The sequence below is a fragment of the Chiroxiphia lanceolata genome, chromosome 13 (genome assembly GCF_009829145.1).
Source record: "Chiroxiphia lanceolata isolate bChiLan1 chromosome 13, bChiLan1.pri, whole genome shotgun sequence".
NCBI lineage: Eukaryota > Metazoa > Chordata > Aves > Passeriformes > Pipridae > Chiroxiphia > Chiroxiphia lanceolata.
The window spans coordinates 4,771,797-4,786,198 of NC_045649.1; the positions used below are offsets into that span (position 1 = coordinate 4,771,797).

At 41.6% G+C, this 14,402-nt stretch overlaps 1 protein-coding gene across 3 annotated transcripts in view; it reads left to right on the forward strand.

The window, feature by feature from the left end:
• The window catches only part of GAN (gigaxonin), a 40,985-nt gene that overhangs the window by 10,815 nt on the left and 15,768 nt on the right, over window positions 1-14,402 (forward strand). For 2 of the 3 annotated variants that reach the window (XR_004359446.1, XM_032701046.1), the window contains exons 2-9: window positions 2,922-3,036; window positions 3,903-4,253; window positions 4,706-4,923; window positions 5,782-5,903; window positions 6,385-6,497; window positions 7,593-7,742; window positions 7,915-8,051; window positions 8,533-8,661. Coding sequence is in view for 2 of the 3 variants with exons in the window: in XM_032701046.1 (XP_032556937.1) it covers window positions 2,922-3,036; window positions 3,903-4,253; window positions 4,706-4,923; window positions 5,782-5,903; window positions 6,385-6,497; window positions 7,593-7,742; window positions 7,915-8,051; window positions 8,533-8,661 (1,335 nt within the window). In the remaining variant the exon portion in view is untranslated. Of the gene's footprint in view, window positions 1-2,921; window positions 3,037-3,902; window positions 4,254-4,705; window positions 4,924-5,781; window positions 5,904-6,384; window positions 6,498-7,592; window positions 7,743-7,914; window positions 8,052-8,532; window positions 8,662-14,402 lie in introns of those variants that run through there. The other variant, XM_032701047.1, reaches the window with a different exon arrangement.

Below are 14,402 nucleotides of genomic sequence, written 5' to 3' on the forward strand. Positions count from 1 at the left end.
TAGAGGACCAGGGTTAAATGTTTCTCCATGTGCCCACTGTCTTTCTGAACTGGGAGCAAGCATGGTTTGCAATGTTCTCGTTCTGCCTGTGTTATGACAGGGGTGCCCAGGCCTCAGTTTGCTGGTGAGATGTGGGTGCAGGTCACAGCTGGTGCTGGGTGATGCAAGAGGAGACAGACCTCCTTGCCCTCCGATTCCATACCTCCTACTCTTCTCTCCTCATTCAGCTTCTTTCCTTTAGACTCACAATTTTCTTTCTTGCACTTTTCCAGCCCCAAACCTGGTTATAATATGCCCTTGCATCATGTTTTCCCTCCCCTCTTCCCAACAGGCAGATGCTGTCCTGCAGTGCGTGATGTGAATGACAAGGGGCACCTCCAGCTGCCTTTGGGAACGGCTCCCATGTCATAGCTCAGAAGTATTTGTACCAAAATAAATAACCTTGTAGCTTATTAACCAACAAATTAAAGTCATGTGACAGATGGATAACTATTGCTTCCCATGACACATGATAGGAGCAAAACTTAGTCTGAACTGGGATGCATTTGCATAAGGTGAATGTTTGTCTCCATACGAGTGTCTGTAGCTGAAATCATTTGATTTGTTTTCAAGGTTATTTTCCTGCTTTGACTTTGTGTTTTGGCCCTGCATCAGGGGCTGGTCCCTTTCTTTTCAGATTACCAACTGTTGATGCCTGAAAAAATACACAGTAATTAGAACATCTAGCCTGATAAGACCCAAAAACTCTGAGCAACAGTTTCTTCTTACCAGGAAGCGTCAGTGTAAAGTCCATGCAATGAGGTGATTTAGCTTGGGTGTGTGCAGGTGATGCTAAGATGAAAGATAAATAGCACTAGTCCTTTCCCTAATCTCCCCATTAGTGCTGGCATCAACATGTTTATTATATGCCTTGGGCCTTTTTGGAGCCCCACAGTGTGTTGGACTGTCGAGGTTCTGGGTGGATACTGCTCTGTGTTTGACCATACCAGCTACTCACAGGTACCTGACACATGTGAGATCCAGGTGCCATCCAACTGCCTCTCCTTTCTGCTGAAGGAAGCCACGTGCTACAAACCTTGATATATTTTTTGTTAAATGAAAAGAAAAAAAAAACTGTTTCATCCCGGGAAACAAGTTACAGCTTTCGTTACAAACCAGGAAACCTAAAACTGGGGTGTAAATGGAGATGGTAGTAGTAGTAAAATTGAGGTAGTTTGAATAGATTTGAAAACGTGTGTGAAGAAGCCTTTTGCTCTGTGTTGGAGTTGAAAAGCTCTCTTAACCTGTGTTATATGCTCTGTAATTCCTTTGGAGTTTGTAGGCAGGAAAAGTGCACATTCCACATGGGCAAGGATGGCTCCAGCTGAGGTACATGTTGTTCGTGCTGCGGGAGATGTACATTTGGGTTAGAAATTTTCGACTGACAAGTTGTAAATCAGTGTCTGCTATTGCAGCATGTGCTTTAGTGGGAGTCACCTAACTTTCCTAATCTCCTTCCAAGTGTTAGGAAATAAACAATTTCCTAATCCATACCATGTTGTTGTTGTTATTTGTATTGTAACTTGTGCCGTACAGACACTGAGAGGAGCCGAGCACCGCTGTCTGCAGTGTAGGAGAGGGATGTGAAGGCAAGACCACAGACATGATTAAGTAAAGGGCTAAAATTACCATCCTTATTCACACTTAAAAATAGCTCCTTACAGACTAAGCTTTTATTTGATGTGAGTTGTAGCTTATTTTGTGAGAAACTAATTTGTTCTGATATGAGTAAGTAAAGCAGAATCTGCCCTGAGCTAAGTCCTATTTATGTATTAGTGTGAACATGGATAGCAGAACACTGACAAACTGGTCACTTCCAGCTTAGCAAAGCCACAGCTTTTCACATTAAGAAAATAATTCTATCTAAGAATATATTTAAATGAATGTAAAAATGCTTTTAAGGCTTTTGTGTGCTGGGATTTACATATAGATATATAAATATACACAGAGGTAATAAAACAAGTTTTCTGGTCTTTATATAATGTGTTCTTTGTTGCCTAAAGTGTGGAAAAGAGATATTCAAAATGATCTTTTATTAGCTCTCATGGCTGTTTGCACAAGACTGGTGGACACTGCTCACTTTTGAAAGCTTCAAGTTATCTTTCCTGGAAGAAGTGTTTGCACAAACAGCTGATGGAAAGCAAAGTGTCTGCTGTGTTGTTATTATTAGTTCCCCATCTTTTCCCCCAGTCCCTCTCCTTGCTGTTCAAAGACACATCACAGTGCTCCTGGTATTTTTAAAGGAATTGCTCACAAGTGAGGTGTCCACTGATGCAGATGAATATTTAAAGCTCTGCTGAGCAACACATGGGCTGTTTCCTGCAACTATGAGCACATGGCTTGGTTACGGCCAGGCATAGCATTAGGCTGATAACATCATAAACTACACAAAATGGTAATGCTGTCCAAATATTTGTGCTGCCAGTGAATATTCTGATTGCATCTGCTCACTCTAATTATTTCTTTCTTGGTAAAATGTTTGGGGTTTTTTGTTTTGTTTTGGGGTTTTTTCCACCTTCAGGAAAGCAAATTCTTGTGTTTCATCTGTCAGCAGAGCTGCTGTTCTGTTGGAAGGTCTGAGTGAAGTTTTTGAATGCTTGTGATGAATGAGCTGGGATAAAAAGTACTTTGGCTCTTTGATACCCTGGGTGGTTTGCAAGGCTGAAGTGTTTGTTCAGTTTGGAAATGTGACGAGCAGTATCAGAGACCAGACCTACATCCTTTCCATGCTGATTCAAGGGACAGATTTCACATCACATTGGAAGGTTTTAACATCCCTGCTCTAGCTCAAGTGACCCACAGCTAGTGTTTGTTTCCTCCAAAACAAATGCAACAATGCCCAGATTTTTGAGCTTTTCTCTTTTTCTTGTCTCCTCTCTTAGAACAAAATTGAATTACAATCCTCCAAAGGACGATGGCTCGACATACAAGATTGAACTCGAAGGGATATCTGTTGATATCATGAAAGAGATACTAGATTACATCTTCAGCGGGCAGGTATGGCATTAAAAAGAACTAGACAGCAGCTGGACTGTTTGTCAAAATAACTTGGGTTTTAACACTGTCCTGAAAGATAAACCTGCTGAGGTTTAAAGCTTTGTGATGGAACTTCTGCAAAGTGGGGCTGTGCACATGAAGTAGAGGCAGTAAGCTCTGTAGTTGTCTCTGCTCTTCTCGTGCAGCCGGAGAGGACTTTAAAATTTAGAGTTGGTGTCAAATGCTTGTATTAAAATTGGTGGCTGCCTTCAATAACCTGCCTTAAAGCATGCAGTCTCTGTCAGGTGTGAAAGAGGACTGGTTTGGTGGTAGCTGTAGAGATTGAGACCCCATCACTGGCCATTACAGTCCATCAGGTGTCCTCCCTCAGTGCCCTTCGTGCCCACCTGTCTGCCCTCTTGTTGCTGCCACTGTGCCCCTTCAGATCCCTGTGGCAGGAGCCTTAGCAGGAATTAAAGTTGTTGTGTCCAGTTTATTTGGAACCAGACTGACATTGCTGAACGAGTTTTAATTTTCAGCAGAAAAAGAAAAGGCAGATGTGGCTTGAAATTCTTTTCTGGATGTGCATTTTTAAAAACATTATTTATGTATTGCAGCAAAACTCATTTTAGGCTCCCAGATGAGATGAACAATTTTACGGTTGGTTTCTTCAGGCGCAAAATTCTGCTCGACACCTTCTGCCAAGCAAATGCCTTTCCATCCCTGTGTTCATTTCTAAAGGGGTAGCAGTCATATCAGTTTCTCCTAATTTTTGCACTGGCATTAATGCTCCATTTTTCAGCCACTGAGATTGAGGGTAATGAATGCGGGCATGTCATGGAACAAATGAGTGATAGTAGCTATAACTTCTAAATTAATTCTTGCAGATCAGGCTAAATGAAGAAACTATCCAAGATGTGGTACAGGCAGCTGATCTCCTGCTGCTTACAGACTTAAAAACTCTCTGCTGTGAGTTTTTAGAAGGTTGCATAGCTGCTGAGAACTGTATTGGTATTCGGGACTTTGCACTGCACTATTGTTTGCATCATGTTCACTACCTTGCCTCAGAGTATCTGGAAACTCACTTTCGAGATGTCAGCAGCACAGAGGAATTCTTGGAACTGACTCCTCAAAAACTGAAAGAAGTGCTGTCGATGGAAAAGCTCAATGTTGGAAACGAAAGATACGTCTTTGAAGCGGTGATTAGGTGGATTTCTCATGATTCAGATTCCAGAAAGGTCAGGACATCCAAATGTTTGTATTTTGAATGTGGTGCAGATTGGAGTGTTTATTCTAATCAGTGTTTCTTTCAGGACTAATCTTGCACTTATGGAATTAATTGAATTTTGCCTGGAATGCAGACCATGGGATTGCAGTAAAAGGGTGAAAGCACTGTGGGTGATACATCATTTGCTGCCTTTATTATTTGATAGGCAATAAGAAAAAAAGTACCGTTTTGGCATTTGATGATATAATCTTGTTTTTGTGGGAGAAAGCAAGTAGCATGTTTATGGAGAAATTTTGAGGACTTGCTGCATTTTCTTAGTAGCATTGTACTGTATAGTTTATTACTTCCAAATGTCAAAACCTCTTAAGTATTTGACGAATACAGAAGCGTCTGTACGTACGGGTGCCTCAGTGCTGTCGTGTAAAAGGTGGGTGATTCCCTGGCATCCCTGTCTCTCCTCAGGTTCACATGAAGGATGTCATGTCAGCAGTGTGGGTGTCGGGCCTGGACGCGGCGTATTTACGGGAGCAGATGATGAGCGAGCCGCTGGTGCGGGAGATCGTCAAGGAGTGCAACAACATCCCGCTGACACCCCCCCAGCAGGGAGAGGCCATGCTGGCCTCCTTCAAGCCCCGGGGCTACTCCGAGTGCATCGTGACTGTTGGGGGGGAGGAACGAGTGTAAGTGTGCAGTGGCATCGCAGGGCTCGCAGCTGGTGCCAGAGCCAGCGCCTGGAGTTCCTGGCAGTCTCAAACACAGCGTGGAGGGAGCATGTGCACCTGTACTCTGTCGTTTAAGTTTGGTTTGGGTTGGTCAGATGCACCTGAAATACCTGTGGGAGTGATTCAACAATAAATATATATTTTATTTCTGACATTCAACATGTAGTAAACTTAAGGGTAGGATGTGTTGTTTGTTCAGCACAGAATGTTGGAGAAACACCTTTCTGAAGGTCTGAAAAGCATCTATAACAAAACTTAAATGCAGCCAACATGTGCTTTTACTGTTTTGTTTATGATAGCCATGGTTCAAAAAAACAAGTCATTAGTGGTGCATCTAAGCTGCCAGATGAAAATTCCTGTTGTTCTACACAATAATCCCTTTCTCTTCTTGAGTGCCCCCTGCAGCAGGGGGGAAGGTTCTGTCCTGTTTAAATAAATTTAGCCTTTAGATGTTAGCTCTTTATAGAAGTGTAGTAAACCACTCAGATAACATTTTGCATGTCAGTTTGTGAATCACTTTACTCAAACATTACTAAGACACTCTGTGAGTTATTTTTAGCTGTTCAAAGTTCTTAAGAAAGAGTACAGGAAGGTACAGTAGGAGTGAAGTGCGGCTGCTTTTTGTCTCCAGTCTGTACAAACTCAATTTACATGTTTGGTTTGTGGGTCTTCTCCTTACCAGGGCAATGCCACACATGATGAATATACATGAAAACGTGAACAAACAAATTTTGGACACAAGGTGTTAACAGTGAACTTGTAAAACTTTGTCTTGTCTTTCTGTTTTTGTTTGTTCCCTCCCCACCCTGTGTTCAGATCACGGAAACCAACCTCAGTGATGCGGTGTATGTGTCCTCTTTATGATCCCAATAGACAGCTCTGGATTGAACTTGCTCCTATGAGTATTCCAAGGATCAATCATGGAGTATTGTCAGCAGGTAAAGGGGAACTTTGTATTTTTGAAGTCGATATTATGAAAACGTACCAGTGCCTCAAAATCTGAGATACAGCTTATAATAATATATTTTCTTTAAGATTGACTGCACTGGGGTTATTTCATGCTTCCCCTTTGTCTGCCCAAAACTGTACTTGATTCTGTGAAAATCCCTGTCATCCGAGTGTCTTAAAATCACTATTCCCGCAACGTTTTGTGGGAATCTGCTACATCTGTCTCTCCAGGAGTATTTCATGTTTTAAGTAAATTCTAGTTGCTGCATCACTGAATATGTTGAACAGTATCTGCAGGGGTAGGCTGGAGTCAGATATAAATATGTGCTTTGCCTTCTCCAGTCCCATCTGACCTGTGACTGGTGTGAATCTCTCAGTGAATTCCAGGATACAGCTCACCAGTCACGTTGTCTTGCTCAGTGTACAGGTGTGAGTCCTGTTCTTAAGATCATGTTACATTTTGTTTTACAGAGGGATTTTTATTTGTGCTTGGTGGTCAGGATGAAAACAAGGGAACGCTAAGCTCTGGAGAGAAATATGATCCAGACACCAATTCATGGAGTTCCTTACCACCAATGCATGAGGCAAGATCTCTATCTAACTGTTGGGATTTAAGTTTTTACTTTGGCAAAATGTTCCTTTTCTTCTGCAAAATTTTATTCTGAATCTTCAGTCGCATCTTACACATTCGAAATCATGCTGCAGACTGACTTCCTTTTATATCCTGTTGTTGCTCTTGTGGTCTGATGCTGACTGCTGGATCTGGAAAAACTAAACAGTTGGTGAAGAGCTAACTGTAAGATGAACTACAAAATTTCAGGAGTTTCATAATGCATCAGTCATATAGTGTACTTAATGTTCTGCGTGTACTGGCCTTCTAAAACAAGAGAACTCTGAGATGGACAAAGGGATCGGACTGTGCAGAAAACATGGACAGAGGACTGGCCAACATACAGAACTTGGCTTGCACAGACATACTTAGGTTTGGTTTGAGTTAATGCTTCCTTCTTCATACTTACATTCCATCAGAAAGTTAACAGTTTGTTGTTTGTAAACATATATCCTTAATACACCTGTGGTTTTATCTTTGTAGATCAGCACAGGGTGATTGTTAAGAAATTGTTTGCCCCGGGATTTTCCTCTTTGCAGCCTCTGGTTGGCAAAGGCTTGTAGTTTTGGCTACATCTGTATTTATGATGCATTAAGTTTCCTGCTTACTAAGAGTAAGACTATGATTGTGATGTTCCCTGTTTGCTGTGAGACTGAGGGGACTGTGCCCAAACATACAAAATAGAGGAGCTGCCTTTGCACAGATAATGAGTCCGAGTTTGGCTGCTATAGAGACCTGAAAGCAGCAGCTTCATCGTGGAGACCATCACTGTGCAAACTGAAATAGAGCCAAGCTCTGTTCTTAGATTTCTGTGTGGTCTCTTTGGCTTCTGCTGCTCTGCTTTTTTTTTTTTTTTTTCTTTTAATACCCTTTGTATAGTTTAGTTGATTAAACTAATAATCTTATGCTGGTGTTTAGGGCTTCACCATTAAAAAACCCAAACCAAAACAAACCCCAGGCATAACACCAATAGCACTTTGCAGACAGATATGCTGAAAAATAAGATTGTATTGATTTGTTCCCAGTGGCTGTTACGTTTTACAGTGTTGACTTTATTGGTATTCCTTAGGCACGACACAATTTTGGTGTGGTAGAGATTGATGGAATTCTGTATATTCTGGGAGGTGAGGATGGTGAAAGGGAGCTGATCTCTATGGAGAGCTATGATATTTATAGCCGGACCTGGACCAAGCAGCCAGACTTGACCATGGTTAGGAAGGTAAGAACTACCTTGTATAGTACTGCATTACTTATGGTTAAACAGGCAATTATATGTATATATATAAATATACAGGCAACCCGAATGCCTGTGTGTGTATAGTTAGTTTTGGGCCTCTCAGTACTGTGCATTTGTGTGTCATTTTGGATATGCTTTTTCTCTTTTCCATAAGATTGGCTGCTATGCAGCTATGAAGAAGAAAATCTATGCAATGGGTGGAGGCTCCTATGGAAAACTCTTTGAATCTGTGGAGTGTTACGACCCCAGGACTCAGCAGTGGACAGCAATCTGTCCTCTCAAAGAGAGGAGGTGAGTGAAAATGGAAGGGGGAACTAGATTGCTGTGTACAACCTTTTCTAACTCTGATGAGAGGAAATTGTCCTTTTGCTGATGAATCCCTGAAGATGGCCCATGAACTTGCCCTGACTTCCTGAGTCGTGGTGGCCTGTAGTTAACTCATGGCTGAGGAAAAGAGAAGCATCCAGGCAATAAATACAAATTTTGTAGAAATGCACTCCTGACATTACAAGCAATACTTCCTTGATGCAAAATGAAAACTAGAAATTGTAATTAAGTTGAAACCTCAGAATTTTTTTCAGAGATAAATACTTTTCTGTTTTATGTGGTCTGAATTAGGTGCTTACAATTCAAATCCATGACTTGTTGGATATATAAGGAATCTGTGTGTGCGTGTATAAATAAAAAAGTAAGAAATGGTGGAAGTTCAGAAGGATATGTGAACTGGTTTTGATATATTGCATTAATATTTTCTTTTCATTTGGATTTTCAGATTTGGGGCAGTGGCCTGTGGAGTTGCCTCTGAGCTTTATGTCTTTGGTGGAGTCAGGAGTCGTGATGACAGTCAAGCCAGTGAGATGGTGACGTGCAAATCTGAGTTTTATCATGACGAGTTTAAAAGGTAACTGGCTGCAGCTCTAGACATGGAAAATACATGCCTTACAGTCTTCTGCTTGTTCCCCCCCTGTTGCTCCAGCACTTAAAAGCATATTAGGTCTGTGCTGTGCTCATTTTATTTTTTATGGCCCAGCTTGGCTGTTACTGAAGGTCCATCAGTGGCTTTACCCTCTAACATACCGACTCTAAAGCCCTGGGCCACCATGTCAGTCTTGAGTGCCCCTGAACAGGACAAGGCCCTTGGTCATACAGGTGGTTTGTGGTTCTTCCCCTGCACTCTGCAATTCCCCCAAGTGCAGGGTACTGCTGCCCCTACCTGTGCTCATGCCCAAGGCTTCTTGTGAGTGCTTATTAAAGGTGTTTTCCAGCCTAGATGATTCCAAGATTCTATGCAGGAGGGTATGTATGTACAGGGATATTTCTTCATGATCCAGTCTTTTGCAGCTTAGGGAATTCCTAAGGTAGGGATAAGAAATTTCATACATTTTTGCTCCAAGCATTTATAGCTGATGTAGGTTTTTGCCCTAGGAAAGACACTATGGATGCTATACATTCCACAGCCCCCTCTGCATCTTGTGTGGCTGATCTCCTTCTCTTTGTTTTGAATCTGCTTCCAGTTGCTTCATTTGTTATCTCTTGGCTCTGGTGGTGGAATCCACCTTATTACATGTGGTAACTATTCAAAATGTTACCTTAGGCAGATTTTTTTTGTATAGTCACCTTACTCTCCAGTCATAAGACAAGCTTTGATTCCTTCAGCAACTTTTTTCTTGCATATGACTATAAATTGGATGATTCTCTTTTATAAACTAAATTGAAAAAAAGACTTTGTGGTCAGATGTTTCAAGTCTTGTTGACAGTGGAGAAGATTAGCATGTCTATTAGGAGATCAAGACTGATTTATGACAGTGACCTGTATAAAAGGACATAAAAATAGAATAGTAGATGTAAATTCATTATGTAATTTTCTTGCAAGATGTGGTTGTAAAGAGACTAATTTCAGCATGAAGAGGTCTTCTGTGCTGTTCAAAGTAATGTCTAAACTAGCTATAATCAAATGAGGCTGGAGAAAAACATCCTTTCAAGTGGATATAGGAAGCAGACAGATAAGAGAGGCTATTGCTGCTGATGCTCCCTAGTGTTTTCTAGCCCTGTGGGGGTGGGGAAATGCTAAAAGTTTATTAACATTTTTGAAAGAGGTCTTTGAAAGGAAAAGAATTCTGGAAAGAAGTGCTTTCCTCTCTCCTACTTGCTATTTTTAGCTGATTCACTTGAAATATTTCCAGGCTGATCCTCATGATTCCTCACCAGTGACTGTAAACCTGTCCCACTGGTTGGTAGAGGGTGAGCTTTCATGGATTTTGGAATCCTCGGAGGTTGCAGCCTCGGTGCTGCAGGTGAGTCCGTGGTGCCACCTGCTGCCTGCAGCACCCACACCTGCACAGTGTGTGCTGTGCTTGTGGCCGTGCTCGGGGGCATCCCCGAGGTGTTACAGCATTCAGATAAAACTGTAGTAAAAATCCAGGTGCTCCAGGTCTTGCTCTACCCCCCCTGTGTGTGCTGGGTGTGTGGAGTGAGGGCTGTGCCGGCGCAGGGGCCGGGAGGGAGCAGCAGGAGGAGCTGCTGGAGGAGGCACAGGGTGAGGGCTGCCCAGATACTCACATTTGCCTTTTTGCTCTGCCACTGCAGGGTCTGAGCCTAGAAATTTAACTCAGCTTCAGTGTGTGCTTGCACTGCAGGCAAGACACGGGTTGTGGGTGTTCCTTTGGAGACTGGGGACCAGGAAAGGCTGGGATGACTCTGCTGGCTGGGGATCACGCTCCCAAAGTTTGGAAGGTCTCGATTCAACCCCAGGAGGCACAAGGGGAGCTGTAGCCAGAAGAGGGTGCAATGTCCCTATGTTATGTTCCAGTACTCAGCTCCAGGGGTCTGTCACTTATCCCAAGTTTCCCTCGGAGATCTATGCAGGTGATGCCTTTCAGGGGGACTGTGGCAGGGGCTGTGACACCTGAGCAGTTGTCATCATCAGTCATGGCTGGGCTTCGCGAATGAAGATTTGGGAAAGGTCTCTGAGCAGTTGTAACTATGTGGAAAAGGGAAAAAATGGCCATAAAGGGAATTACCTTCAAACTGCAGTTAGCAAATATTTCTGCCTGCCCAGTGCTGAGACAAAGTACGTTGTTGTCCAGTATTCTTTTCTGAAGTAACATTGTGTCTGGAAAATGATCATAATTTCATTAAAATAGTGTTTCACAAACATCAAATGAAAGCAGATTGACTCTCTGGAAAATGTGAGGGTGTTATTTCCTGGGCTGATTGAGAAATAGCAGAAAACAAATCTAAATCACTTACTTCCCTCAATATAAATAATATGCTTAAAATAAATAATATGCTTTTCTTAAGTCTGTGAAAACCTTATGCTAAGTAATGCTGTGTGTTTGATGAGTTTAGCAATTCCACTTTCACATGCTCTGCTGTGCATCAGCAGTCAGGAGTAAAGCATAAGTGATGCCATAGATGTTACTGCAGGTGGACAATTTCTCTCAGTTCCTTCGTGCATAGTTACTGTGATGGATGTACAAAGGCAGGTTCTTCATCTTAAACATCATGCAGCTGCTGCAAGGTGATCGATTTGTAATTGAAAAGTGCATTTGTTTCCTCAGCAAGGTTCTGAGACAAATACAAGGTGATTAGTCCCCCTTCAAACCAGCAGCTTCAAAAAGTCATCGTGAAGGATCTGAACGCTCAGACTTCACAGCACACACACTTTTTGTGGTTATGGTGATGGAATAGTACTGGAGCTGTCAGAGCTGAAATATCACATCAACAATGTATGTGTATGTTATTGGCAGAAGTTTAAAAGTGTTGGGTTAACAGATTTTGGGAAAGGAGGAGTATGTTTGCAAGGTGGTTTAGCAGCAGTGGGTCAGAGTCACAGCACATCAGTTCTAGCAGTCTCCAACCAAAACTCACAATGGTTTTTTAATGGTTACATATATCAGTATTCTGTACTTTGTAACAAGCTACAGGCTTTTCCAGCTGTTTTTAAGTGCAGAACTCCATCATGTTCACTTTCTCTTTGATTGGAGAGAACTTTTTGTGCTGTGAGTTGAACCATTGGATACTGCTGGGTTTCAGGTACGTGCAGCAGTGCACACCTGGGTCATCTGCATGAATTTCCATGTGTGCCTCAGGTCTCATTACCAGGGAGCACGGGGTCAGCACCACCCCAGGCACCCAGAGGCTGTGAGCGTCTGACTTACAGGTTTTACTCCAGTGTGTATGTCTAAGTATGTACTTACAGCAGTATATAAACATATTAATTCCTGTAAGCTGCCATAATTCTGGTTTAAATTGGATTAAAGGACTGGACTTGTTTAATATTGTTTACTTTGACAGTAACTTACTCCAGAATAACTCACAGTGCGCAGTCTTTCAAAATTGTTATTCTAAACTGTGACACGGAGTTTTCTAAAGGCTGGGGATGTGCTGAGGTCTTCACACTACCAAAAAAATAAACACTGAGACTCCTGTTAAGCTGTGCTGTATAAACAAGTAATAAAATAAATGAAGTGAGACAGAATAGTAACATCCACATGAAATGTGGAACAGGATAATAGAGAAAATAATTCTCATATTTGAAGTACTGCTGTAACCGAGGTTTTTCAGTTAATAAATGTTTTGTCAGCCTGTCCTTAGAGTCACGTGCATGAGTGAATGTAAGTGAACCAAAGATAGAAAATACATCAGACTGCAGGGCTTTTGCAGGATGTGGATTTTTTTTTCAAAGGCTATAGATTGAGCTTTATGTGCGTTGTATCCTGTTTTTTAAAATATTGATCAAGCTAAAAACAGACTTAATAAACGTGAAAGTGGAGGATGGAGATATAAAGGTATCCTTCACTCAGTGGTCCAGTGTTTCTTCTCCATAAAAAGCAGGAAATCTTTATATATTCAAGACCTTGGTGAATCAGTCTTCTACCAGAGTTCCTAATTCGTAATATACTTTTTTGCATCACGTAGGTGTGTGGAGAATTGGATGATGTCTGTACACACTTGGGTTTTTTCTTTTCAATGTAGATAATTGGAAATATTTAACAGAGCCCAAATTGGCTTTAGGATTCTTTGCAAGAGCTGCTGGTGGAGCTCTATCCCTAGGAATAGTCCAACTGCCTTTTGCTGGTGGTCTGTGAGTGAGGTAGGATTTTTTCTTCTTTTCATGATTCAAAAAAGAATTATGAAAATTTGCAGGTATTAAGGGGGATAAAAGTGAAAGATACCTGTTCAGAAGCAGTACTTGGCAAAAACTCCTTTAAAATGTTCTTTTTGCTACAGGAACATCATAAAAATAAGGAAAAGCTTTCAGCAGTATATAAGTAGTAAACTAAATAATCTTGTGACATAGTATGTGTAATTAGCAAGATTCTTCCATTCAGTGTGCAGGAATTTCATTAAAAGCAAGTGCTTATTAAAATGTGATGAGAACACTGCCTGATGCACTGTCAGATGAGAGGAACATGGATTTCCATTCATTTGCAGGCCTCCTTTCCCAGCTGGGATGAGCTTGAGGTTATATATCTAGAATCTGTTTGTTCTGTATCACATCTTTACTTCCTTCCCACATGGACATAAAGTAGTTACCATCCTGCCTGTTCATTACAGCAGTGTGGATGGATCATTTGGCTTATATCACTTGAAGAGTGGAAAAAATCAGGATTCCTTCCTTTTTTTTTTTTTTTTTTTTTTAAATTTAAGTGGAAGCACATTTCAGTTGCTGAGCAATCACTTCTGTCCATGGTTACAGTGGTACTGCCTTCCCCCTGCTCCTCTTGGGCTCGGTTTGAGTGGAGCCATCCCGGGGAAGTATGCAAGAGTTCTGTTCCAAGGACTGTTGGCAGATTCCTGAAGATTGTGAATTTTTGGGTCGTGGTGTTTTTTCCATACTGTTCAAAAGGCAGGCACAGCCCACATTAAGCTGGAGCTTAGTCAAATTCTGATGAAACGTGACCCCTTGCCCTTCCTGTCTTTGTTCCTTCCTAGTTCTAACTGCTAAAGCTGCTGTGAGTGTTCCTGAAAAGTGGTGCCTGTTTTTTAAAGTGTACGTGTTGAGAAAGCTTCAGAATGAATTTTCACAAGCAACTGCACATACTTTAATATTGTCCTTTGGTGCTGTGCTTGGACCTCACACCGTGGGTTTAGGTATTTTTATTTAAACTCCAAAACCTTGAGTATCTAGTGCAGATAAACCTCTGAACTGGTTTTTTTCCCCCTTCCTTAACGTGGTCCTATGTTTACTAAAAAAAAAAAAAAAGAAACTCCAGTCTTCCTTCTGCACTGCTCTGCCACTTACTCAGTTTTCATAATTCTAGGTCACTTGCTGCTAAAAAGCAGTGAAAACACTGAGTGTGCCCTCTTCCCACAGTAAGGAAGCTAATGAAATATGGTGCAAGATGTTTTGCTCTGTAGGAGAGTTTCTGAATCAGTGTAGAGAACTTCTCTTTTGTTCTGCTCTTAGTTCATCTCTCATCCTCTGTGACAGCTACAAACCATGGCCTTGCTTTCTGCAGGATGTTAATCCTTCAGTGTACAGCACAGACAAAATCTAATCCTTTCATTTGCCCTTTAAAAATTGATTTCTGTCTCCAAGATAATTGATATGAAGCAGCATCTCCTTCAGGGCCAGAAGAGAGGTTTACTTCTGAATCAGTTCAGAGGATGCAGAATTTTCCATGGTCAGCAGGTATC